The sequence below is a fragment of the Amborella trichopoda genome, chromosome 6, assembly GCF_054954075.1.
Source record: "Amborella trichopoda isolate Santa Cruz 75 chromosome 6, AtrichopodaSantaCruz75HAP2 v2.0, whole genome shotgun sequence".
In the NCBI taxonomy this organism is placed as follows: domain Eukaryota; kingdom Viridiplantae; phylum Streptophyta; class Magnoliopsida; order Amborellales; family Amborellaceae; genus Amborella; species Amborella trichopoda.
The window spans coordinates 51,472,604-51,500,017 of NC_142341.1; the positions used below are offsets into that span (position 1 = coordinate 51,472,604).

General features: G+C 36.5%; 2 protein-coding genes and 1 pseudogene across 27 annotated transcripts; 1 reads left to right on the forward strand and 2 right to left on the reverse strand.

The window, feature by feature from the left end:
* Positions 1-232: 232 nt before the first annotated feature.
* Positions 233-2,335, reverse strand: LOC105421771 (pentatricopeptide repeat-containing protein At2g13600 pseudogene; annotated as a pseudogene). The gene has a single exon (XR_016057344.1). The product of XR_016057344.1 is annotated as a pentatricopeptide repeat-containing protein At2g13600 pseudogene (transcript).
* LOC18448667 (Rhodanese/Cell cycle control phosphatase superfamily protein) lies at positions 2,314-10,160 on the forward strand. 6 transcript variants are annotated; one of them, XM_011630410.3, is made up of 14 exons: positions 2,314-2,835; positions 3,186-3,249; positions 3,992-5,029; positions 5,446-5,546; positions 5,779-5,893; positions 6,105-6,182; positions 6,653-6,745; positions 6,852-6,935; positions 7,287-7,385; positions 7,616-7,678; positions 8,161-8,191; positions 8,685-8,731; positions 9,361-9,419; positions 9,744-10,160. In XM_011630410.3, the coding sequence occupies exons 1-14, from the start codon at positions 2,828-2,830 to the stop codon at positions 9,946-9,948; spliced, it is 2,085 nt and encodes a 694-aa protein (XP_011628712.1). In that variant the 5' UTR covers positions 2,314-2,827; the 3' UTR covers positions 9,949-10,160. The 6 variants fall into 6 exon arrangements, 3 of the variants coding, with proteins under 3 accessions (XP_011628712.1, XP_088725335.1, XP_088725336.1); XR_016057341.1 differs by having other exon boundaries at positions 2,481-2,835; positions 6,857-6,935; XR_016057342.1 differs by having other exon boundaries at positions 2,489-2,835; positions 5,768-5,893.
* Positions 10,161-12,586: 2,426 nt separating this feature from the next.
* LOC18448666 (ion channel CASTOR) lies at positions 12,587-27,204 on the reverse strand. Of its 20 annotated transcripts, none has more exons than XR_016057347.1 (12): positions 25,313-27,204; positions 24,178-24,249; positions 23,378-23,995; positions 22,588-22,770; positions 21,800-21,859; positions 21,513-21,716; positions 19,596-19,718; positions 15,786-15,884; positions 15,013-15,207; positions 14,650-14,837; positions 13,889-14,158; positions 12,587-13,122 (listed from the first exon to the last, which is right to left on the reverse strand). XR_016057347.1 is itself a non-coding variant. In XM_020676334.2 (12 exons), exons 1-12 carry the CDS (start codon positions 25,742-25,744, stop codon positions 12,904-12,906), a joined length of 2,568 nt encoding a protein of 855 aa, XP_020531993.1. In that variant the 5' UTR covers positions 25,745-27,204; the 3' UTR covers positions 12,587-12,903. The 20 variants fall into 20 exon arrangements, 9 of the variants coding, with proteins under 9 accessions (XP_020531993.1, XP_088725339.1, XP_020531990.1 ...); XR_016057352.1 differs by having other exon boundaries at positions 14,650-14,742; positions 15,786-16,040; XR_016057353.1 differs by having other exon boundaries at positions 15,786-16,040.
* Positions 27,205-27,414: the final 210 nt, after the last annotated feature.

A 27,414-nucleotide genomic window follows, 5' to 3' on the forward strand; every position in this document is an offset into this window, starting at 1 on the left:
GGCCTGACCCTAACATGGCCAAAGGGGCCTTGGCCCAAGCCCAGCCCTAGTCATGATGGTTAGGCCTATTGAAAAAAAATAAAAATAAAAATATGCGAAGAACAATAGATCTGGGCAGGTCCGACAGAACCCAGGGTCGTAGTAGCCCTACTAGGCCATTATCTTTTAGGGTCAGGCTGACTAGGCCAGGCCAGGCCAGGCCGAGCCACCCACCCCATTCTCACCCTTATTCTTAAGTAAGTTCTGTGAATATGTGCTTCTATGGCATCCATAATTAAATTACATTGTGCATGGCCTCTCTCATATCCAATGACAAGTAATCCAAAACCTCATAGATCTCTAGTGAGAAAGGGTGTGCCCTATCATTGGCAACAAAAGCATGCATTCTCTTCCCAACTTCAATCCAACTGCACCCTGTCCTCCTCCTCACCCCACTCTCTCTCATCAACCTCCTAACCTTTGCCACCTCCTCCCACAAACCAGCCTTTGCATAAATACCAACAAGTGTGACATGAGCTGCTAAACTATTTGGTTCCATCTCAAAAAGCTTATCTGCAACTTGTTTTCCAAGCTCTACATCTCCATGAACCTTACAAGCACCTAACAGTGAGCTCAACATAACTGAATTGGGCTTTAGTGGCATCTCATCTATCAAGTCATTGGCCATCTTTAGATGACCAGTCCTACCATAGAGATCAACCATGCAAGCATAGTGATCAAGCTTTGGAGCCAACCCATATTTATCTTTCATTGAATTGAAATAGTACTCCCCTTTGTCTAAGAACCCACCATGATTACAAGCTGTTAAGACACCAATGAAGCAAACATGGTCTGGTTTGAAGCCTCTACCGACCATTTCCTCGAAAAGCTTCAACCCTTCGGTCCCATGTCCATTTTGAGCATAACCCATGATCATGGCACTCCAAAGGAAACTGTTTCTCTCCCTAGAATCATCGAAAGCCTTTCGAGCTTCATCTATGCACCCACATTTAGCATACATATCATTGAGAGAGGTGGCTACAAAAACATTTGAATCAAAACCGTTCTTAATTATCAGAGAATGGATCTGTATCCCCTGTTCCATGGCTGCCAAGCTCCCACAAGAGTTCAAAAGGCTAGCGAATGTGAATTTGGAGCAACCCATTCCTTCATTTTGCATATCTAGAAAGAGTTTCAGAGCTTCTTGACACTGTAAATTTTGAGAATAACCAGTGATCATGGAAGTGTACATGACAATATCACTTTGAATGGAGGTTTCAAACAATATTTTAGCTCGACCCATGTCGCCAAATTTAGCATACATATCAATGAGAGAGGCGGCTATAAAGTTGTTGCTTTCTATCCCAATTTTGATTACATGGACATGTATTTGTGTACCTTGATCAAGAGCGGATAAACCTGTACAAGCATTGATAACACTAGCAAAAGTGAAGCTATTGGGCTTTATATCTTCCTTTACCATCTCAATGAAAAGCTCGAGAGCTTCTTGGCCACGGCCATTTTGTGAGCACCCTGCAATTATCGAAGTCCACGAGACCTCGTCATGTTCTTTCATTGTATAGAAAACTGATTCTGCCATAGCCATGAATCCACATTTCGAGTACAAGTCAAGAAGGGCACTGGACAAGAAGAGGTTTTCTTTGTGACCCAATTTTACGATTTGAGTGTGGAGTTGCAGGCCTAGAGGGAGATTAAGCAGCTTCGAGCATGAATTGAGAACAGTGCAAAGCGTGTATTTGGTGTGTTTGATTCCAAAACTGTTGTTTTGGAAAAAAGATAGCAAAACTTGATCTGGTTCAGTTTTTTTGTCGAACAAATGGTGGGTATCCGATACTGTGGTATTATATGATTTTAAGGAGAGAGAAAAGTGGGTGCATGGCCATTGAATGTGAGAGAAAACATGGGAACCATGTCTTAACAATTCTGGTCTTAAAAGGAATTCACAGGAAGAGAGAGAAAGATGGCTGATGAGAGAGAGTGAGTGAGTTGTGTATGCAAATGAAGTTGATATTAGAAAGAAAGGATGAGAATATAAAGAAAGTGCGTACATGGAGATTTGGTGAGAGAGAGAAGATGAGTGCGATACTTGAACAACGTTGGTATGGAAAAGTAGGGATTCAATGATGAAAGAGAAGGCAAAAAGAGTATATGGGTTTGCCTTAGTTGTTTCTAATTCATACTATAGAGAGAGAGAGAGAGAGAGAGAGAGAGAGAGATGGTCTAGAAAAGCAGTGATCAAATGAATCGAGAAACCCCAATAGCAAAAGGTCGAATCTTATGGGTTCAAAAGAAGAAAGAGAGAGAGAGAGTCCCAATACCAAAAACGTAGGAAACACGAAAAGAGGAGAGAGAAAGGACTTCAACATTTTTGACAGGCTATTGTGTGTTTTGGGGGGGGGGGGATTTCGTCATTTCAATGGAAGTTTAGGTGAGTTTCAGTCACATTCACAAATACAATTGGACATTTCATATCTATGTGAAAGGATAAACACCCAATTTTTGTTGTGATTTCTATAGCCTAGCCATTCCACTCTCTCTCTAGCCAATCATATCTGCCCTCATGCACTACCTGTTGAAACGTAATGGATAATTTTGAATAAGATATTTATACTATGGTTCAAACCCACCTATTATATAGTCCACCTTTATTTTGGATCAGAAGAATTTCACCAAAGGATTCCAAATCTTTGTAGGTATTTGTGACCTTTTTTCTTGTCCTAAAACTTGGGTTCTCTTGAAAAGCCCATTTTCATGACAACAATGGTGAGTTAGGAGAGAAAGCCACCAGCTTATAAGCATTGGTTAATGACTTATTTACCACAAATTCATGTTGGGGTATGCTTAATTCTCACTGTTTTCGTTTTTGTTTTATGATTCAGTGTGAGTGGCTTCATGGGCATCTACAGTTTGAAATTATTAGTTATTCTTTTGTTGCTTCAGTATTAAATTGAGAATTTTTTTGGTCGACTTTTTTTTTTTTGATCAATGGAAGTTTTTGGTTCAAGTTGTGAGGAGAATAACTTTTCATCTTTCTTGGTGCAAGTGCTGACAGTTTGAAGTTATTAGTTGTTCTTTTGTTGCTTCTGTATTAAATTAAGAAATTTATTGGTTGATCTCTTTTTTTTTTGTTTTATTTTCTTCAATGGAATTTTTTGGTTGAAGTTGTGGGGATGATAAATTTTCAGGCTCTTTCTTGATGCAACAATGCTGACTGTTTGCTCAGCTGCCCCTGGCAGTTCACAATACCAGGTAATTCAACAACATTTCATGGTAGATCTCTCCATTGTCATGGATATGATTTTAGTGGAAACTCTGTATTTTTTTATTGATTAGAATGTATATTTTGTCTATTGTTAATTCTGTAATCTGCTTGAGTCAGTATGATGACCTGTGAAGGTCTCTGCCTGAAGTCTTAACGATTTGGTTTTGGACTAAGACTCTAACTACCAAAAAGAAAAATAACGAAAGAAATCTATAACAAAGTGGGATTTTTGCTCATGGGTCCTTTTTAATTCACTGTAGCCCATTCTTGCACCTTTACATAGAACAAGCAAGGGTTTTTGTTCTTACTTGGGAAAGAGAGAGTAGGCTGTGGGAGTTCGGTGCAGTTTCCTATGACGCCTAATTTGGTGGGAGCATTAATTTTCATCTCAAGTGTTTGCAAGCTTCTTGATCTTAATTTGTGCACAAAGTTCGTACAATCCTTGCAAAACTATCTCTTGTATTTTCATATTTATTTGTTTTCAGTGTAAGCACCTGAATTCTCTTATAATTTCCCTTACCCCTCTCTCTCTCTCTCTCTCTCTCTCTCTCTCTCTCCCGTGTTAACTTGCCTTGCTTTTCTCTTGGCATGGTTTTATGCTTCATAAATTGGAATTTCTTTTGGCCCCAAGTATCTCAATACACTCCTATTCAATATTCATTTACTCGCACATTTTAATTCTAGAACTAATTCCATGACCCTCACATCTTTTGAATTCTGATTTTGCAGATCAATTGGTATGGTGGGCCAAGAACCTTTGCCCCGTGGAAGAAAACTGTTGTGTACAAATGCATCCTGGAAGAGGGGTTTCCCTATGGTGTAAGAAGTAGAACTCATACTTTGACAGATTTGTTAAAGACACATGCTGTAAGATTTGAGTGTGATCATGTTCTTGTGAGATCTGAACCATCAGCCTCAGTAAACTGCACAAACACTTTACTTAAAGATGCTATGAATTCAGATTTATCAGATTATTTACATGAATTTACATTCAAGCAAGCCTATAATTGGCCACAACCACCATATGATAGCTACTCATTGAGAGCAGTAGATGAATCATATCCTGTAGATGATGTGCCAGCATATGTAGAAGATACAACTATATCTGAACCAGTAGAATCTTTATCCTCTAATGGGGTAGAAAATGATATAGAAAATAATCTAAATGTTCAAGATGGTGTGGGAGAACCATCCATGTCCTCATCAATGGAGTCACAGTACAATTATCCTAATGGAAATGAGCTTCCAGATTCTCTTCCTCTACCTAGTCAAAATGGAATAGAAGTTTATTCTGAATCAAATGCTTCTGAATCTCTTCCTATAGAAAATGCAGAACAATATACATCTAAGATTCAAGAGTCAATGGACAGTTCAGTTGATAGGGCCACCGGTGCTATGAAGAACACATACAGTCATATCACTTCAACAATTGAGGACTCCATCAAGAATACAATGAAAACTGTCGAACATGCAATAAATGATATCATTTCCTCAGCTGATGACACGGGGAGACTTGTAAAGGGCAGATTTGTGGATTTCACAGGTGACGTCAAGGAAGGTGCTTCTAAGGCAGCAGACATGGCCATCATTTTCCTAAGACAAGGTGTAGTCGCTGTGGAGAATTCTTTAGCAAATGCTGCATCTTTTGTTGTTTATTCATATGGGTCTGCAAAGAATTTACTTCCATTAGAAACTCAGAATGCAGTAAATTCCTCCGAAGAAAAAGTTCAAGAAATCTTCAGCCCACTTGGGCCAGTTTTTCAACAGGTACAGTGTATTTGATCTCAAGACTAGGATTATGGATTAATATCTTGGCTTTGTTTGGTTAAACTGAAATGGACTTGGTGGCAGGCATCCATCTATTGGCCATCATAGCCTGATTTTCAATCCAAACCATACCAAAAATTGGAAATTGTTTTGTATAATGGATCGTTTAGATGTTCCTTCAAATTCCATATTCATTTCCTTTTTCTACTCTTGACATCCCAAGAACAGATTTTCCAATTTCTTATCCAAATTCTAAAATATTTTTTGTACCATGGCTAAAACTATTTAAATGATTAGTTCTTTCCCTGGCACAAAGCATTCACTTGGTACCGATGTTATTCATTTTTAGGTACAGCATTTTAGCTACAGATTACATATAGGGTGATAGTCTAATAATAGTGCGCACTATGAAACAGGTGCAACTTGCCATTGAAGGGTTAGAAAAAAGTCTTGGTCTGGACCCTAATGATCCAATTCTTCATTTTGTTCTGTTTCTTGGGAGTTCAGCTACTGTGGGGTATGGATCTCTTATTATACTTGCTACTTTATCCTTTTCTTCTCTTTTTTCTTATATTTTCAAATATTGTGTACTTTGTCCATCTCTCTCTTTCTATATAGAATGTGTGTGTGTGTTGTATTGATCCTTGTGTTGAATAAGTGGCACACAAATTGACGTTTCTTGTTCTTTGGTGAACCTGTGATGGTTCCATATTATCATTCTTAACTTTTCCATTATAGCTTTCCTGCAGAATTTCTTATTGGATCTTTAAGTATGGTGGATACTCTGGTGACTTGTCTCCTAAATTGGCCTTGGAGATGCTAGTGAAGGAGGACAGTGCTGTTCTTATTGATATCCGGTCTGAGGCAAGGGATTGTAAATTATTTTTGCTTTTCTAGTTTCTGTATGTAAGTTTTCTCTAGGTTAATTTCACTCTAGTAGTTTATGAGGAACAATGGATCTTTCAATCCTAAGAGCTTTCCCACTATAGGAATGCGAGGCAAAATAATTATTTAAGCATGATGCGTTGTATGTCATTCTGTAAGAATTTTGACTGAAGCTGTTACAATGTAAAAGGATGAGAAAGAGAGAGATGGTGTACCAGATCTTAGAAGAGGGGTCCGGTTCAGATATGCAAGTGTAAATATCCCAAAGGTTGGTTAAGATATATTTCATTTTTTTTTGCCCCTGTCTTTGGAATTCAATAATCAGGAGCACACAGTGACACACATACTCAAGTATGTATGTATGCGTGTGTGTGTGAAGTTGGGTTCAGTAAGTAACCAGTTTATTCTGGATTTGGTTCTTGTTTAAGGCTTTTCATTCATTCTTGTATGCAATTTACAGTATTTTTCCAGCAAGTGCAACTTGGTCTTTCAACTTATCTGTGATCTTATAGATTTATAATTTCATTATCTACTTTCATGGGTTTGTTCTTCTTTCATTTCTGGGCACCACTCAACTCATTATTGGTTCCACATGTTTTGTTCCTTCAGCATATTTAATTTATTCTACTTGATTTTTGTCTGCTGTATTCTTCAAATACATAATTTGCTCTGAGAAACATTGTTTCTGGTTAATCTTTATCACTAATCAGCTATTATGCTTTGTCATCTCAATTCCAGGTAGATGATACTTTGATGAAGGTTTTGAAGAACGGCAAAGAAATTAACTATGTTTTGGTTGCAGCTGTCATTAGAAATTTGAAATTAGTCAATGTATGTAACATAAACCTGTAATCTTTACATATGAATATTATACTGATAGTACATTTCCAATTATCTTAAGCAATGGATATGGATCCTTCTGTTCTCACACATGTAGGACAGCTCCAAGGTCATAGTCTTGGATGCAAATGGTTCTCATTCAAAAAGTGTTGCGAGATCCCTGAGGAGACTTGGTGTTAAGGCAAGTATCAATCAGCAAATTTCTTATTCTTTTTTCTTTTTGGGTAGATCAGTGGGGAAGGATACCCCTACCTGTGGTAGGAATGGAGCTCTAACAAGTCATGTTGGGGCACCATACCACCCTGACCACCTATACCTTGAGTCTATTCCTATTAGAAAATTTCTTTGTTTGATTGATAAGAATGAGCCTTGCACTTGACCACTGGATTAATATCAAAGAGGACAAAGATATGGTTTCTCTTTAGTATCATGCATATAGCTACTTATTATCAACATATTCAAGTTCGAAAGCTTGATTTCCTTAATGCGTCACAAAACACAAAGATCTTATCTGCTTCTTTTGATAACACAGAGGCCTTACCTTGTTCAAGGTGGTTTTATATCATGGGTCAAAGATGGTTTTCGTGTTAAAGATCTTAAAACTGTGACAGCGTTGACAATCTTGATTGAGGTAACTATAAAATTCACATCACCTTATAGAATATAGTTTTTATCTTTCAGTTCTGGATCCTCAAAGGTGTATATTTCAACTCCATGTAGTAGCTCATGCTACGACTAGAGCAAGCTTTTCCTTATCTATCAATAATGATAGTTCATTTAGTGATGAAGCTAGAACAATACTTTCTCTTATTTTAGGTTACATTTATGCAAAATCATGTTTTTAATGGGCATTTGATGCAGGAAACTGAGGAAATCATTGAGGATATCAAGCCAACCCCTGGGAAAATTATTGCATCTTCTGCGGTTAGACTACTTATACTTGCACTGTAGCTGTAATCAATTTAAGTTTGTTCTGATATCCTATTCTGGTTGTTGTTAATGGTTTATTCTTATTAAAATTTGTGAATGCACTTGTTCAATGAACAAAAAGAATCAAAGCTCAACCTGTTGAGCAGTTTTGGGAAGGCACATTTTCCCCAATGTCTTCCCAATGCAACTTGAGTCATCCACAATTGAAGCAGCAATAGCATGCCTTCATGCATGAACACACATGTATAGAGTAAGGTTTTATTTTTTCAGTTCAGTTGTATAGAGTCTTTTCTCTCATTTTCTATGTTTGACTTCAAAACTGCGCTTGCCTTCCAACTGAAACAATAAAATCACTTAATAGTTAAAACCTTAGTGTGAATGATGAATAATATGTTCTGGTTTGAATGTTTCTTAGGTTCTTTTATATGTAGTTAATATTTTATTGACGTAGTAATTATGTGGATCTCTTTATGCAGGCACTCATAGCTGCCATCTATGCTTTAGTGGGTGAGTATTCTGGCAACAACAATATCCATGTTTTGGAGAAAAAATTGGACCCTATATTTTTCCCCAATGAGATCGTTCCATCATCCATTGTGCACAGAAGACAGAAATATAAAAAGGGGAAGTTAGATTTTGACACTGTAGAAAACCAGATTTGGAATTTGAAAGCCTGTTGTTGTAGTCTCTTATCTTTACAAATTATTTTTTAACCCAAAAAACGTCTCATTTCTCTCATTATTCTTCTTTCTTACCTAAAAACTCTTTAAGTTGGTTATGTGGCTATTTTTGGAAAATATTGCTAATTGGGATACTTTTGGAAAGATTCAGTGTTTAGGTCATGTTTGAAGTCATTTTTTTTTTCTTTGCTCTTCATATGATTTTATTACTTTATAGAAAAACTCCCCTAAACACAAGATAATTGGAAAATTAGAAAAAAAAATGTGCTTGTTCTTTATAAGAATTACTTTTTGATCTTAAAATTTTTGCTGTCATGTAGAATGGGAGAAAACATTGCAATACATTGGCATTTTCGGTCTCGGACAGGTATACTGTATCAACTTGCCTTGTCTTTTCTGTGTTTCTTTTCCTTTGATTCTGTTTCCAGTTTTACAGTTATAAGTTCTTTACATCCTAATTTGTGCATTGACAATATGGGATTAAACTTCAGTTGGGTTTAAAGCTCTTTTTCAATAATGTGCCTGTAATCTTGAGCTTCAAGCCCGTGGCCTAATTGAGGGGTAAAGTACATCTAACCATGATGTTGTGAGTGGGTTCAAGCCCATAGATCAATTAGTCAGTGTTTTGAGTTGAAACCTTTAGTTTGTGAGTGGAGGCCCATAGATCACTTAGTGCCTGTTTTTTCTTAAAACCTTAAGGCTGTGAGTTGAAGCCCATGGCCCAATTGCAAGGTGCTTCTTGTTGCGCTTTCAAAGTTGTGCTCGGGCATATCTAAATTAGAAGAAAACTGATCTTGCAACCTTGAGGGTGTGGGTCTAAGAGATGGCACTATTTTTGGCAACCATGAGGTTGTGGGCTCAAGCGCATGGCTCAATTGGATTGTAGTTATTGTTGCAATCTCGAATTTATTGGTTTGAATATAGCTTACCATATTTTCTCTTATGGTGTTGGATTCAAATGCTCTCTTATGGTGTTGGATTCAAATGCTTTACCAGACCCTTTATAAACGGATTTCTTCATATGAGGATTCAGAAGATCTAAAGGAAGATTTGAGGTAATTTCCTCTTGTTTGTTACATGAGATTTACTATCATATTTATGATGCAAGTATTTTGTCACAGTAGAATTTCAAATTATAGAAAAACAAAAGATTGCCTTTTCAAGGGAAATCTCAGAAATGAGGCCTCTACAATTTGAGCCTCAAAATATGAATATGTTTTCGTAATACTTGAACCATGAATTTAATAGATCAAAGAGGAGCACATGTGCTTGAAGTACTTTTTTTTTGGGTTGTAAGAAACCTCACTATTTCTTATGAATCGTCTTGTATTTATTTTCCTAGCCTTATCATCATCATCATCCCTCGCTGGTGTATTTAGGTTGTTATTAACGCCTGTGAGAACTGGAGGCAAGGCATTTGCATGGGCAGTGGGGCAGCTCAAGCCCACCAAGATGAAATTGCCAATGTCCCCTTCGACAACAGCTGTCCAAACACGTGTTCTCCAAGCCGCCGCAAAGCATTCTTCACCTGTCGAACAGAGTACCCCCCCCTCAACTGAGAACTTGGACCCCAAAGAGGCATGAAATATTTTTTTGTTTCTTTCTCAAAATGAATTATTCTTCTTCTTTCTTGGAGAATATAAAATCACATAAATATTCCACTATGCAATTTAACATCATAGTTTCTTGTAGTGGTTTTCATTTGAAGCACAACGATGCTCCTCACAGTGAGTGTGGGACCAATGTGATGTTTATACCAGTGGATAATATGATATTCAAGCCCCCTCTCTGACACACACACATACATCCACACAAAAGCTTGTGAGCAAGGCTAGAAGCACAAACAGCAAGGAATGACCTTTTTCTCTCTCTCTCTCTCTCTCTCTCTCTCTCCACACAAAAGAATGACCTTGCTGAGTCAACTCGTGAAGACCTGGAAAAGCCCAAAAATCATGTGTTTCCTGAGTCTAGGTTCCTGTTGTTATTTCTCAGGAAATCGGCCAAGTCAGATCCTAGACTCGGTCACTTCTGTGACCACCTCAAGGTCGAGACCTTGACATGTCTCACCTGGAGACTTTTTAGACATTGCTCTTACTTGAAATAGGAAAAAGAGTAAACTGATAAGATCTCAACCAAAAGAAGTTTATGAATCCATGTATATTGTTATTGCCCAAGGTAAAATCGAGGACAAAATCATTGCTGGCTATGTTTTCTACTTTCTCCTATTTTTGCTTGGCTCTGAGGATTTATTCTTAATTATGTTTTCTTTAGATAGCAAAACATTGGGGTGAATAATTTTTACACTCAGAGCCATACCACCTTTTCAGTTTCCTTGATTTCAAAAGCATTTGAAGAGCAAACTTTCAACTCTGGCTACACATGAAGATGGGTATGATTTTTCAGTTTCAAAGCAATTTAAAGAGGCCTTGTAACTGAATTGAGTCTTTGTGTGATGCTGTATTCGATGTAACAAAACTTGTCTACCCCAACAAAAACAGGGAATGGGAGAGTGAAGACCCTATCACCTTTCATTTTTACAAATGGACCCATGCATTTGTATCGTGGGCTTTAGGTATTTTTTAATTTTTTTAATTATATATACATGGTTTGGGTTCTAGGGAAAGTTGCACAATAATTAATTATATTTTTTAAATTTAAAAAAACGTTGGTTTGGCCTCATTGAGGGTATGACCTTTAATAGAGCAGTATGACGGATCATGATTCATGTAGCCGATCTCAATTTGTTGAGAAAAAGCTTTGATGATGGCGATAATATTCATAATCTAAAAAAAATATAGAAGTACTAAGTACAAAATCACACTGGTGTTAATAATTTTTGTCATTTCACTTGTATGAATGATATTCCTTGGTGGAAAGCATACTGTAATATGTTAAGAATCGTGCTTGAGATTGAGTTATTAGTTTTTCACAATTGGAAGACTACGTCTCAAGTTCGATTCCTACCTGTGAACTGCTCAACGAAATACAACTATCTGTTTTACCACAAAAGAAATCTATGGTCACGATGAAATCTATGGTCACGATCGTCATCATTGTCCAATAAATGGATGGACAGCAAAGGATGGAGACTGAGGAGAGGGGAACCACTAGTTGGGCTATGTCATGTTATTGTGGATCCCACTCCATCTGCCTTGCTGTCCAACTACTGGTTGGACTTTATTGGCATGACCTTAGATTTTCTATGGTCATATGGATCATATAAGTACACGTCCCCTCTTCTTTTAAACACAACAATTTTTAACGATACAATTACTTCTAAGGTATAAATGTTAGCACTTAGTAGCAACAGGCATATACTGTGCATGTTGCATATATCGTCGGTGCATATTCATGATTGTAAGTAGAGTGCGAGAGAAATTGTCAATCGATAGAGATACCAAGGTTCATGGCACTCATGCCAAAGTTTTCTCTAATTAAACAATGATTATATGTTCCTCTATTTTATTTTATATAATATTATATTTAATAATTTAAAAAATAATATATAATATAATACTTACCATATTATTATAAAAAATTACTATTATAACAATATTACGAGCTTTGAGCTTTGAAGCTTCTCACTCTCTCTAAGCTTCGAACTTTGAAGCCTCTCTCTTGGTTCGTTTTTAATATTTAAAGTTTCCCTCCCTCTTTTTTTTCATTTTTTTAATGTTTAAAGCCTCCTTCACTCTTTCTTTTCATTTTTTTTAATGTTTAAAGCCTCCCTCACTCTTCTTCTTTTCTTTCTTTCCAATGTTAAAAGCCTCTCTCTTTTTTCATTATTGAATTTTAAAGTAAAAAAATTACATAAAATAATTAACAAGGAAGTCACAATTACTTATAACCATCCGATGTGAAATCTAAAATGTGCCACAAAATTCGAAAAAATTTCTTTTGAAGTTTGAGCTTGACACAAAGGCAACCACCCAATTTCACATCCAATGGTCAAGATTAATTATAATCATCTTGTACAAAAGATATATGGTCTCATTGTATAACCATCCCTCTTTTGGGGCCGAAACAACCTAGGTCCTCTTTTTTTTTTTGTTCTTGTTCTTGCACTGATCACGCTGACACCATATATAATTTGTAAGTTGACAGTACAAAGTTTGGTGATAGGATTCCTTGGCCATCTTTCACCCCTCATCTGTGCCATGCTATTTCACCAGATCATCTGTGTCATGCTTTTTTCACCAGATCACTCTCTCTACCAGACTTATTTATCACGTATATCTCTCTCTCTTATATTCTTGTGAATACAAAATTACAAATAAACAAAAATAAAATACAAAAAAAACTGTACAAATGGTAATATCCTGCTCTCACTTCTCATTCCATGCGTGGTGAATGAAAAGACTTTTCTCTCTCTCTCATACACATACAACTCCAAGCTTTCTAATGCCGATTCCATGTGCTTAGCCAAGAGCTACATGAGAGAGAGATAGAGAGAGATGCATGTACACGCCAGGAAGGAATTCTCCCTCCCTCCTCTTTCTCTCTTCCTTTTGAGGTAGATAATTCTTTCACTATTTTACCTCATTCCTTTTCTGCAATTACAACAAAAACATCCTTGCCTGACCATCTCCTTCGAACTTCTTTGGAGGTTGGGTTAATGATTGCACGCTCAGCCGAGGCAAGACGGTAACCGATAACAATCTCTTTCCTTTGTCGTGCTCGCAACATTATTTCATAAAAGCTCAATTCCTCTTCTTCACGAACATAAAGATCTGCATGCCGTAGCTGCATCTCATTTCCCTGATCACAAACATAGCAAAATGGTTTAAACCAGTACAATTCTAGATATTACAATTCTCTAGTGTTCCAAAAAACGCTGGGTGTCACCTAGGCAGCCGAGGTCTAGGCCGCCCAAGTTCATAAGGGGGCAAGAAGTGCCCCCTTTAATATAAAGAACATATTCATGCATTTTTTAATGATCCAAATAAAAAAAAAAACCAGAAATACCCCATTCGATGGGTATCTTTTCACCTAGGGGGGCACAGTACCTTGGGCTCCTGCCCATTTACCTTGAGCAACCGCCTAGGCAAGGTAGGCAGGCGCCCACTCCTAGGCATGGGCGATGCAGCCAGGTCCCTAGCCTGTCTAAGCAACCGCCTAGGTGCTGGGCAGACAGGTTTTTAAATCAATGCTCTCTCTGTCTCTCTCTCACACACACCGTACAAAAACACACACATGAACAGCCATGCATACACAGAGCAGAAAACATTTTATACCCTAAATCGCATAACAGTCACATGAACAATACAATCCTTTCTAAACATTACACTGAACCATTCACTCAAACAAAGCAAAACAGCACATAAAAGTCTCTCTATCAGTAGAAATTTTTAAACCACACTCTCTTGCTGTCTCTCTCTCTCACACACACACATGCATGTGTGCCCGCACTATCATAAAAGCAGAGGAAAGCAGCACATATAACTCGTCTAAACTTTGAACTCTCTCTCTCTCTCTCTCTCTCTCATACGCACAACAAAGCAAAACAGGAGACTGCAAAAGTTACCTCCTCAGCAAAGAGCTCCTCTAGAACTTTGTTCACTTGGCGGTCTTCAGCAACCATTGCAAGTGCCATGCTGACGAGCTCATTTGATAAAACATAGTCACTGATTCTTGACATGCAAAGTAAATTCTTAGTCCTGGGGTCAAGAATCTCGCTTATAATCACTGAATTATCTGAAGCCTGCTGCATCTCTCCGATCCATGAACTTTGAAAATGGCTCCCCCTGCTGTTAGCATGGGTGGGCATGGATTCTCTAAAAGGGAGGCGCCTTGCCTGCAAAGAATAGGTAAAACATATGAACATTGAATTTACTAGTGGTGTCTACATTTATCCTGGATTATCTCTCTCTCCCCCCTCCCTTGAGTATGCATATAACACATGAATTTGTCAAAATCAAAGCATAGCCAGCCGTAGGATCAGAAAATGAAAAGAGCTTTGCAAACCTCAAAAATTAATCATGTCGTTTTTGTCATTATGAAGAAAAGGAATGGCTTTCAGAGAGTGTCACTTATACAATTCTGATTTCAGAGTTCATAATGGGGACAAAGCTTAGAATATATGTCTGAATAGTATTAATGGTTTAAGTTTCTTTGTGCACGTGTATGTGTTTTTTCTTTTTTTGTTTTGGGGTGGGGGGGGAGGAGCACATTTGTTACAGTACTCACCACAGCATCATGTCAACCAAATGGGAAAAAAGAAAGAAAAGTAGCCCAAAAAAGTTCCAAATACAGATCTAATGCTGGTTAAAATGTCAAATCAAATACCTGAATATCTCGGATAAGCAACAATGTAGCAAGGGATCGTGAGTCAGCTTGAATTGCGGAGTCCTCCACAGATTCATCAGCAAGAATCAAAATCTGTGCCCAAAACACATCCTCACCCATTCAGTGTGTGCCGCAATGATTGTTACCCTCTCTTGATGTAATAATATACTATCGTCATATGCTTCTCTCTAAACCAATCAGAGAATATAGAGGAGATGAGAACATAAATTCGTAGAAATTAAATTTAAGGGCAGTTAATTTATTATAGTAATAAAACACATTGACTGCATAACAAGAGAAACCAATAATATCAAAACAAAGGAATGGTGAAAAAAATACTATAATGGAGAAATCCTCACTGACAGAATCAAATGTCTCCAATGGAAGGCTCTCCAAATGGCGACGAATCACAGCATTTCCTTCGCGGTGAACAAGTGATATATTTTCCAACCGATTAATGTCAAGACCCCCATCAATAAGTTTTTTCTCCCTCTCTTTCTCTGGAACATCATTGAACATCCATAATTCTGAGCCAGGTGCTAGAAAGGCATCCAAGACCTAAAAAAAGTGACAAGTTGTGATATGCCTTCAGTAATACCATTCATAGAATATATAAAAAATAAGACTTCTCACTAGAGCAAAACTTCAAGGGCATGCCATTGCACATATGCACATCATTCTGACAGGATATGGAGCGAAACACATATGAAAAAGATAACAGAGAAAATGCTCATTAGAAATGCCAAGCATTGGTTAAAAAGATATTTGATACAAGCATTACTGTTTGTTAGTTTATATGCATCAGTTCCATGGGAAAGATGGCAAAGATCAATGGGAAAAAGGATAAAATCCCAATATATACAACCATGAGCAAAACTTTTCTCGAGGACAAAGTTAATGCATCTAGCAATCGTGTAGCAAGAAAAATACTTGAAGCACTCAACAAGTCATTCTTCATATGGATAGTGCCAAAATAATATAATAAAATTACCATAATCATATACTTCTACTGTAATCAATAAGTCACTCTCCAGAGTTTTTTTTTTTTTTTTGAGAATATTCACTTGTTAGTCATTATCCAGAGTATTTTTCACAAGCAAGACATGCATTGGTGTTAGTAGACCTAATTACGTTACCATAATCATATCCTCCATATCTCGGCGCCAACCACAATAAAGTATTCTTTCTGGTAATTTGGGAGCACTGAAATCTTTCGGTAGGGATCCTCTCCAAACCTGCAGCATGGAGGCAAAGAAGAGGATACGTTAGGGGCACAGAAAGCAAGATCTTACCACAATCATATCATCAACGTCCCGCCTCCATCCACAAAGTAGAATCTTCTGTGGCTTTCTTGGTGGCCGAGTAACATCTATGAATGATGCTTCCTTGACCTGAATTATCAAATCGATGAATTTTTTTTGTAAGTCCTAATTGAGTCACATTTATTCTAATTAAACTTGAGGAGGGATCATCCTAAATGAATCTAAATTGTAGGAATCTGCATTTTATGACTGGATATCCCATTATAGCTGGCGTTTTTTATTTCATATTTTAGTTTCAAGCACAAAAATTCAAACAGATGGATAATATGTCAGTGGCCACACTCACATGCATGCAAATGCCCACACATATAGAAAAAGAGATGGGTTGGAGGGAGAATCCTTAACTTGTGGCCTGTTCACTAATCAAACAATTATTTTCTTACAACATGAACTATCAATTCTCAGAAGACCTACATGTGCTGAAATAATGAATTTGAACGAATATAGAGCGGATCGTAATTGAACTTCATTTGTATGCTCAACACAATGATTCCTTTGGAATGGGATTATACAGGTGCTTAGCTAAGAACATCTAGTCTCCCTCTGATTATAGTAGATAAATCAGATTATGGGAAATTTTAAGACAATTTGTGCAATTAGACACACACACATATATATATACACATGAGAGAGAGAGAGAGAGAGAGAGAGAGAGAGAGAGAGAGAGCACCAAACCCTTTGTGAAGATGCTCAATTATCCATTACTCTAGAAAAATACTTTATGGCTAGTCAATTCACCTCAACTCTCCACAACAATGGTCAATGAGACAATCCACTCCTTGTTTCACGATCATGTTTCAACATGTGTGGACGTGTCATCAACACATTTGCCATATGTGTCTGGTAACATATGGCTCATGAAGTACTTATCAACTAAGACATGGTGTACCGCTTCTCTATAATTGAAAGAAGTCGTCAAACCTGATTTGTAAACCAGCAAGGAACTTGAAAGTTAGATGGCTTAAATAGACCATATGGATCTACCACGTGGGCCATCACTCGCTATTTACTAAAACAATGGAAAATATATATTAGAGTTTAGAATGTTAATAGAATAATATTAAAATAAGAATGTAACGCCTGTGGGTCTTGAAGTTCGTGCATGTCTCTTTAATATAGATAAATGCCTGAGAATGCATTATTGTTGTAAAAAGCACATTTAGCATTTATTACAATAGTATAAAAAATTTAAAAGTATCACAGGACTGCAAAAAGGAAATCCTGTGTTTATTCATATGAAATGCATGTTATTATCATATTATATAATCCCACACGAACTCAAAATTAATATAGTCCCACAGAGCCACAGTATTAACATAGTCCCACACAGACTAAAAATTTATTAGTCCCATAGGACCACACGGGCTCAAAATACTATCTCTAAAATTTACATGTGGCTTATATTATATTTATCTAAAATATAAACTACCAAGGAATTTGGGCTTGCACTCTTCCAGAATAAATACCATGGTTCTACCACTACAACTATCAAAGAAGTGTAACATTCGTAATGCAAAATATTATTAGTAATAAAGTTTAAATAGTGTCGTTTAAATAAAAGAATAGAAATAAATATAGTTTTATTTTCTTAAAATGAATTTATATTTTTAAATTTATATTTTTGAGCTTTTAAATTTCATTTATTATTTTTTAGATTCTTTTATGATTCATGTAAATACTAAAATTATGTAAAAAGATGTACTAGTGTATAAGGAATATGGGCTTGCACTCTTCCAAATAAATACCATGGTTCTACCACTAGAACTATCAAAGATGTGTAACATACATAATGCAAAATATTATTACTAATAAGGTATAAAAAGCATCATTTAACAAAAGAATAGAAATAAAAATAGTTTCATTTTCTTTTAAAATAAATTTATATTTTTGAGCTTTTAAATTTCATTTATTATTTTTGAGATTCTTTTATGATTCATGTAAATACTAAAATTATATGTAAAAAGATGTACGAATGTGTAAGGGCCATACTGGGTTTTTAGGCCAAACCACTAAACACTAGAGACACGTATTCCACACAACACCCTTGTTAAGGAATAATATGAAATGGGAAAAAATTGGAATAGAAGATCTAGCGGCACTACCAATATGTCATTCTCTCAGATAGGTAGACCACTAAATTAGGTGACCATACCCTTCATTGCTCCTTTGCAAGATAGAGTAAGCAAAGTACTACTCCCTGAAATATACCATAACACAATAAAAAGATCACAACTTCAACACATGACACAAGATGGCATCAAAATTTTGATTGCAAACCGTAGTATCTAAGCAAAACATCCATAACTTTTATGAACTCCAACAAGCACAATAAACACATGGGTAAACTTGTCCTTCCCTCCTGTCAGTCTAGTCTGAGAGAGAGAGAGAGGTAAGAGCGCTTTCTCCTCCCTATGGCCTAGAAGCATGCATACTAGAAAGGGGTCTAGAGAGAACTTCAGCATATGAACAGCCATTATAGGTGTCTGATACTTCCCATGTATAAAAAGGATGGCCATGGAACCTACATTAGGGACCATTTTTTTTTTCTGTGTACTTTGGTCAATATCCAAATCTAAATGCAGCTATATAAGTAAAGGTTGGGCCATTGGCATCCAAGGCATGGAGTCAAATGGATTTCCAACAATCACTACATTTCTTTTTGATAACATTAAACATTCATGAAAAGATCATATTTTCATTTGACTGAAGACAACCATGAAAGTCGATAAAAAAATTGGTTCTCCAGCCAACTAGCCAGGTACACACATGTTCAATAAACACCATTCATCATCATCATCGTCAAAGCCTTTTCCCAACTAATTGGGGTCGGCTACACGAATCTTGGTCCGCCATTCTGCTCTATTAAAGGTCATACCCTCAGTGAGGCGATAAGTCCCTATATCTTTTCTCACTACTTCCAACCATGTCTTTTTGAGACTACCCCTTGCTCTTTTTGAACCTTCCACTTGAACTAACTTGCGATTCCTAACAGGTACCAGGTCTGCGCTGCACATGGTCAATCCACATAAGTCTACTCTCTCTCATCTTATCGCCTATTGGTGCCATACTTAAATTTTCCCGAACGTATTTATTTTGAATTCTATCCATTCTTGTCTCGCTACTCATCCATCTCAACATCCTCATCTCCGCTACACTCTTTCTATGGGTATATTGTTTTTTGACTACCCACATTCCGTCCTATAGAGCAAAGCTGGTCTACTGGCTGTCCTATAGAACTTGCCTTTTAGGTTCATTGGTATCCGGCGATCACATAAATTCCAGTTGCACATCTCCACTTGCCCACCCAACTCTAATTCTATGCGTGACATCTTCCTCAATCTCTCTATTTCCTAGATTATCGACCCAAGATTAATGAAACACAATATGTCTCTAAATATTAAAGTGTCACGTGTGACACTCAATAACCCAAACAAGATAGCTTTAAACATTTAATATGACATTTTTAATGATTACAAAGCTGCTCAAAGCATAAGAACCTAATTATCTAGCTTTGTTATTCTCAATTTAGAAAACAAAGAGAGCATATGGAAGACCAATTACAACCTCATGCAGTGGATGACAAAAGAAAACAATGGAAATGTACTATGAATTTTGTACGATCACCTGTGGTAAGGTCGTGGGAGCATAGGTATCATCATCCTCTGCTATGACGAGAACTTCATCTCCCTCTTGCAAAACATAGCCATCATATGGATTTAAAAAGATCTTTCCACCATTGGATGCCACCTTAATGCCACAAGGAATGGCATCAGGAAAACTAATTAATACATCATCAAACTGCATACCCACCAATTGTGGCCATCTTTTAATGTAGAATTCACAATTTTCAAAACCAAGAATATCTTCCCATATCTGAGAAAAAAGTCACATCATTTAAACAAAGTTAATTTCTATGATTACTATAACATGGGCAGATTGATATCATGCTATATGAAAAGCAACGAACTCGATTAAAAACTCTGCTGCAAAAAGTAACTCAAAACTTATATCATTTGTTGCACCTTGGAACCAATTATTTGAAAGAAAATGAAACAAATGAGAGCAACACTTTTTTCATAAGGAAAATCCAAAAAAAATCATTATAAGAATTAAATGGATTAGGTTAGGGTGCATCCCAAGCTGCACGCATCCCCCCTTCCAAGATCCATCTTGGAGATGGATTGAGGATCCAAAACTACTATTGACTCCATAATCATGGATCTGAAAAATAAAATAATTTTGAGCCTTTTAACTGGTACAAGATGAATGGCCAATCTTGAACCATTTTTTTGGGACCATCAATTTCAAGTTTTTAAAGATCATCGAATCTGCATCATTCTCCAAATTCAAAAGTTTGAGGGGAAAATGGATTTGCGGAGGTTTATTTGCAGAGTTTGGGAGGTTTTCGGGTCTTAAATCCATTGAAAACCAAGGGGACGCATGTATCTGAGGACACAAACTTTCCAAATTTAATAGCAAATATTAACTTGGAATGATTATCAATCTTCTACTGCATTTGAATGAAATGTTACATTCATCCACAGGAAATATTATGTCAAGTGTCTAGAAAATATATAAACTTAAACACAATCATAGGGAATGTTACTTAGGTAGTGCCCAAGAAATGTTGTTTCGTAACCTCATAAACATGTAATCACTAGCCCGTTATAAAGCTCAAAGAAATATTTTCGAACAAGATCCATCAAAGCCGCTGATTCCTCAACTATCACAGAAATAAAAATAAAACAATAGGATTGAGCTCGGACTTGATTAATTAATTTGTTAGTGATAGCAACACTACATCCCAGGTCTGAATCCTACTGCTGAAGTGCCCAAAAAATAAAATCACCTTCTTCCTTTTGCCACAATATCTGAAGAATCATTGGCTTGGTTAGAAAACTGCCAAAAGTAAAAAATTCACAATTTCAAAAAATTTGGAATGCTTGCTACTAATTATCCAACACATTTTCTTAAGAATTCGTTTGAAGATGTCATAATAAAAAGTTGGAGACTAGTACGGATTCAGTAATTATAAAAAGAGAATGGAACATTATATTGAAGGCCTTTTCCAGAAACAAGATCTTCTGGTTTTGCACAATTCACTTACAATTTACCTGTAACCTTCATAATGATTTCGTCTAATAACAAACAACTATATAATCACACTCTCCAAAAAACAAAGACCATAAGATTTTCCAACACTCGCTGAAGAAGTGTCTTTAAATTAGTTAAATTGCATTAAAGAGCTGTTAGCAATTGCAACATTACATCCCGATTTTGAATTCTACTGCTGAACTATCGACTAGAAAAGCAACAAGATGTTACAAGTGAAGAACTTCCGATTACAACTTCATTATAAACACTTAATGATCACTATCTACCATTTTGCTCTATACTTCCAATTCTCAAAAAAATACAATGAATGAAAATGAATTTGGAGTTAAATATAAAACAACAAAAACCCCAATAGCATAGGATGGAATTCAAGGAATTGGTGAATAATATAAACAAAGAAAAAGGTTTGAGTGATTCAAAGTTCACCTGAGCAAGGCCAGGCTGTCGAGCACATTGAATCATCAAGCGACCAATAACATCATGGGCAACAACTGTTTCAACAAGATCTCCACCAACAAGCTTAACTAGGAGCTCATTGTCAAGATCACTCAATTCAACCACTATATGTCCTCTCAAACCGTCCTTAACTCCAGTTAAACTTAAAACTGTTCTCAGAGCTCGTGCGTCGGACTGTATATGATCACTTATAAATTTAGTAATGCATTATTTCTCCTCATGAAAAAGAACACATCGGTTCAGAAGAAAAGAATTACCTGGTCTGCATTCCCATCTTCAGCAAGTACAACAATAGCTCGAGCTTTAGAAACCGATACCTATGAAAAACATGATATGGTGACATACAAGAAGAAGGCATCCCAACAAGAGACTTCTAAATGGACGGTCAAATAATTGCTTTTGAAGGTTTATATTAAGACCATATGATGCCAAGGATGTTGCAACAAAAGTCGAATTTGAACTTGGAATTCAATGCATTATAGAAATTTAGGTCCTGGACATCTGACACAAGGAAATAAATATGATAATCTGAATTTCCCAAATTCAAAACTGCACATGCAAGATAACCAGGGGCACATAATTTAATCATGCACTATAGAATGTGTTAACAGTCAAATAATACTTTTCTTTCACAGGTGCTAATACGAGAAGCAACCCCATGTAGTATATCCAAAAGTTCAAAAAGAAAAGGTATAATTTAAAAAGTATTTTTATACCAAGAATATATGGTTTCCCTATCATCTTGTTTATAACACCAATTACTGATTAAGGAACCAGGAATAACCAACTCTGAAAAGGGATCATACAACAGTATCAGCCTAGAAAATGCTTCTTATGAAGAACACTAACCTAAATTGTCACCGCAGAGTTGTCTTAAGACAACATATAAAAAAGGCAGAAATAACAAACAATAATATTTACAGCACCAATAAAAAACTGCCAATTACGCATGCTTAAACAAGTAGAAGAATCTCAGGCGACAAGATAGAACAAGGAAGTACAAAGCTGTGAATTCTATTTGGTTTCCCACAAGGTCAGAGCGAACCTTTTTCAAGTCAGCAATAATCAAGGGGCTTCCACTTCTGCAAATGACAGATGTCCCCTTGAAATCAAATTCCATTTTAGCAATATCAAGCTCCATTTCTTCTTTGTCACGTTCTGCCAAGACTACTACCATGCCTCCACCAAGGCTCTCATTTGCTATAGCAAGCTGATTTAACAATGAGCCCTGAAATAGAACAAAAAATGAAAACACTAGTGGACCATGAAAAAGTAAGTCCTTGCATAACCATGTGTGATAGTGATACAAATTATTATATCCCATTTTAGCATATAATACTAGCACACTCCCGATTCGAAAATATATATTGGCATATATACCTCAATTCTCAAAATAATATCATGAAATATAAGCTACAGAACAGCAAAATTTGAAAGAAAATAAGTCCTCCCTATTCACTAATAAATTTCTCCTCTCTTTGTGGCACATTTAAGTTGGGTCCCAAGTTTTAGAATATGATGATATCGATAAAGTCATTATCACAAATTGGAAGGGAAATGCCATAAGCATTTCAACGTTAAACATCATCCATAACTCCAACCTGTATTATAATAGAAGAAACACAGTTTTTTATTAACTAAACCAATTAACACTGCTCAAATAGCTAATAAGCATCACGCAGAAGAACTTAAAATTTGTTGCTTTCATATTAAGAATCTAATATAACATCATATGACACCTTATCTCTGTGCATCTTTTCCTCTTTCTGCAGTCATAATGGGGTGTTAAAATAGTAAAAGATTAATGTACAAAGAAAAGCAATGTCTAGGCGTACCAACTTGTCACTCCATCCAAGAATGAGGGTATGGTTCTTCTCAATCACTTCACTTCTACCCTTCCTTAGTGAATCAAACTTCTCAGAGATTGAATCAGAGACAAGTCCTAGCATCATGGCAAATATAAGCATTCCACCAAAGCTTATGGAGATCGATACAAACTTTGGGCCAAACCCAACAGAACTTGTATGGTTTCCAGAGTCTGCTACATATGTCCAAGACAGCCATAAGCAATCCCATAAATTGTCATCAGTTACACCAAAAAGAGCCAACCCACCAAGGCAAATAAGCAATAATGTGGCAACTAAAAGGGCCAGAGGCTTAGCATATGGATGAACTGATAAGGCGACATCAATATGATAAGCTAGCTGCTTGCTTAAAGAAACTTCCTCCAAAGTTTTATTATTGTCATTTGATCTTCTTGATCTTGGAAGGCAATCCACATACTTGGCAAAAATAAAAATGATCAACAAAAACCCAAATGCCACAACTAGAGAAAAAAACTTAAAACTTCTCTCCAATATAAGGGCATTTTCTGGTGGGTTTCCCTCATCGAGGCTAACGAATGTTGATATATCGCATGCTTGAAGTTTCGCATTGAGCATGTGGATTTGATCCTGCAGAAGAAAATACTTGTTAAGCCTATTCAAGTAATTCATTGTGAAACTTGCAAGCCTCGTCAATCAATAATGCACCTCCCTCCCTCTCTCGTTCTCTCTCTCACACACACATGAATCAGTGTGAAAAATGTGTTTCTTAAATTGGTAAATTAAATTCTAATTATTAGCACCAAACTCACCTGTAAATTTTTCACTTGATCGCGTAAGGAAAATTTGTTGTGTAGAAGGGTACATAAACATGAAATGAGAACCTGATTCCAATCATCAATTCAAAATTCTCAGCAGCTTCATATATCATTTTGACCAATTATATGTAATGTGCTAGTGATGATCATAATTCAATATTGAAAACATATGACGAAAGTTGGTACACCATAACATTCGCATCCATGGCAAATGGGGAGATTCAGAGAAAAGTATGGTTTTACGACAAACAAGTATAATTGGCGATCAAGATATCGACTGCATTGTCAGTATATGGAGTACCCAAGTATAGAATTTTTTAGTACAAATCGAAATTTTGGAAACAAAAAGAATTATGATAGATAGGTCGTAGAAGTATAGCATGACCATGAATTACATTTTTGAGAGAGAATCTTTTTTTTTTTTCCTCTATTTTTGTGGGACATAAAGCTGATTTCTTTCGAAATGTTTAGGTATGGCAAATCAGGATTGTCGATTAATTACACAAAAAGAGAAGAGAGAGAGAGCCCATAAAAATTCATGCTTTTCTTTTTTATCTTTCTTGGTTTGAAGCCCATGACGTGGGGGCATGTAAGAAAGTATTTAACAAAACAAGGTTGATTTATTGTAATTAAGCAGTTGCATCACTTAACTGAACCAGAATTGGCTCCGTTTTACTCCCTCAGCTAATAGGGGTGACAACGGGTCTAGTCAGGTCCTGGTACTCGATCCCAACCCGGATTTGGACCCAACCCAAAAATATAATGTGGGATCCGAAGTCAACCCAAAAATTACAATATCTATATATTCAACTATATTTAAACATATTTCAGGATCCAAAAATAATACCGGACCTGAATAGTATTCAAATCCAAGATTTGAACCTAAACCCTATCCGTGGGGTCCAATTTTTTAACTCGTACCCAGACCTATATGGGTCAGGTCCACTTCCATTGCCAACCCTCAATAATTACCAATGACGAAAACACCCCTGTGTTTGCGCAGCTAAAAAAATACCCTTTTGCGTCCGTCTCCCAAACATTCGTAAACCACCCCTGCCCTCGTGTGCAAATTTCCATTTTAGCCTGTCGAAGCTCGAAAACCACAAACCAGGCCTAGAAAACTGCTTACCGGAAAAGCCACCGTCCAAATCCGCCCTTTGAACGACTCCATAGACGATTTCCGGTTTTCCATCGACGCAACTGGTTTTTCCGGCGGCAATTTCTGCTTTTCTCTCGAAGAAAGAGCCGGTTTTGCAGTTTCACGCCGGTGAGTGTAAAATTCTGCCTTTTTTCTTCCATCAGATCGAGGAATCGACGGTTCAAAAGAGGAAAAGCTTTTCCTCTCATAATAGGGCCTCGTTACAGTCCTCTGAGACCTGTTCTGTGCATAATTCGATCCAGTTAGGGTTTTGTTTGAGTAGGCCTTTCTCGAAGAAGAGCTAGGGTTTAGGGTTTTGAACGACTGATTAGGGTTAGAGTGAAAGAAAGAGGAAGAAGGGAAGAACCAGTCTCTGTTATTGGAGGGCTCATTGTATTGAGAATTCTCTGGTTCAGATGTCATGGGTTCAGAGAAAAATGTCAGGTTTTTCAAATTAGGGTTTTCATCTCCTTTACCATTAGGAGATTATGATTTTCATGGATCATATGCAGAGAAGAATTCCATTTCTTCTGTGGAAAAATTCAAGTTTGTTAGGGTTCAAATGTGGAGGGTTTTTTTAGGGTCTTAATGGATGAAACATGGTTGTTTTTTCTCGAGCATTTTTTTTGAAGTTAAGTTAGAAGAATCTTCTAAGGAGGCTTACTTTTATTTTTATATATTTTTAAATGTATTGTTTCCATTAATAAATGGCTTTGGATTAAGACATGGTTAAACCTTGTGATGTCATTGCTCCTTTATTCACAGGAAAGTGTTTTTGCTCTTAACTCCAAGAAATTCAAAAAAAAATTATATTTATTAAATATATATTTAGTTTAAAAATAGGATGTTGATATGTGGTAAGACAAGAAAAAATTATATTTATTAAATATATGTTTAGTTTAAAAACAATAAATAAAATTTATTAAGGATGTTGATATGGATAAGTCGTAAGACAATAAGAGATAAAATTCAAAATAAATACATTCAAAATATTCAAAATAAATACATTCGAAATACCTTAGATGTGATTCCAATTGTCGATGAGATGAGATAATTAAAACAACCATAATCCGCTGTACTTGGATTTGTTAGAGAACTTTTGTTAAAGTTCTATTTTAAGATGCCCATTGGTGGAGGCTTTTAGGTTCCAATCATAATCAGTGTTTTAAAATCTGAAATTGGGTAAAAAAAAAAACTACTCTAATCAGTGTTTTAAAACGTTGTCGACAATCACCAATTTTGGGTTGGATGATTTGTCAATATTTTGATCAAACAATTAATTAAATAATTATGTGTACCAATTATAGAGGAAACTCTGATTGCCCACGGACCAAACCTGACCTAGGTGACTCCTGCTCCTTAACGCTAAGTTTAAAACATTGATTGTAAAGGCTGACAATGGGCCGAGCCAGCCTAGCCCTAGTTCGACCCTGGTCTTAGCTTACCTGAGTCTAACTTGGCCTAGCCAAGGTTGAAGAGAGGTTCTACCCTAGTGTTGTTCAGATTGGACCGAGCCTACTATACTCTAAAGGCGGTGGGGGTGGTGGTGGGGGTGGCGGTGGCGGTGGCGGAGGCGGGGGTGAAGATAAAAATAAAGGGGTTGGGCTAGATTGACCCTATCATTGCCCTAGGCTAGGTTGACCCTTTCATGGCCCTGGCCTGGCTTTGAGCTATTGTAGCCCGGCCATCATGCCACATTTTGCAGCAAAGGGTTTAGTTTTTTAATATTCTATGTGCTTGGAAAAGATAACCCCTTAGGATTGAATATCAATACTCCAATTTTCTAAGGTCAAGATCCAAGCAATGAATTCAAAATTTAATTTTTTTGCTAGAATAATATCTCAATGATTATGAGATTGGTCTCAGGATTTTAGATAAAAAAAAAAAAACCACCAAAGTAGTAGTCTTAGCCATAATAATTATGATCATACCAAACCGTTTGGAACACTTATAGGTGTCTAGACCAGTCCGATCCACCGCAAAAAAAACCGAGTTCAATAAAAAAATTGGTCCAAACTAGTCTTTGAACAGTTCAACCAGTGAGTTTCGACTAGTTCAATTGACCAAACAAAATGGGCAACTTTTATTTTATA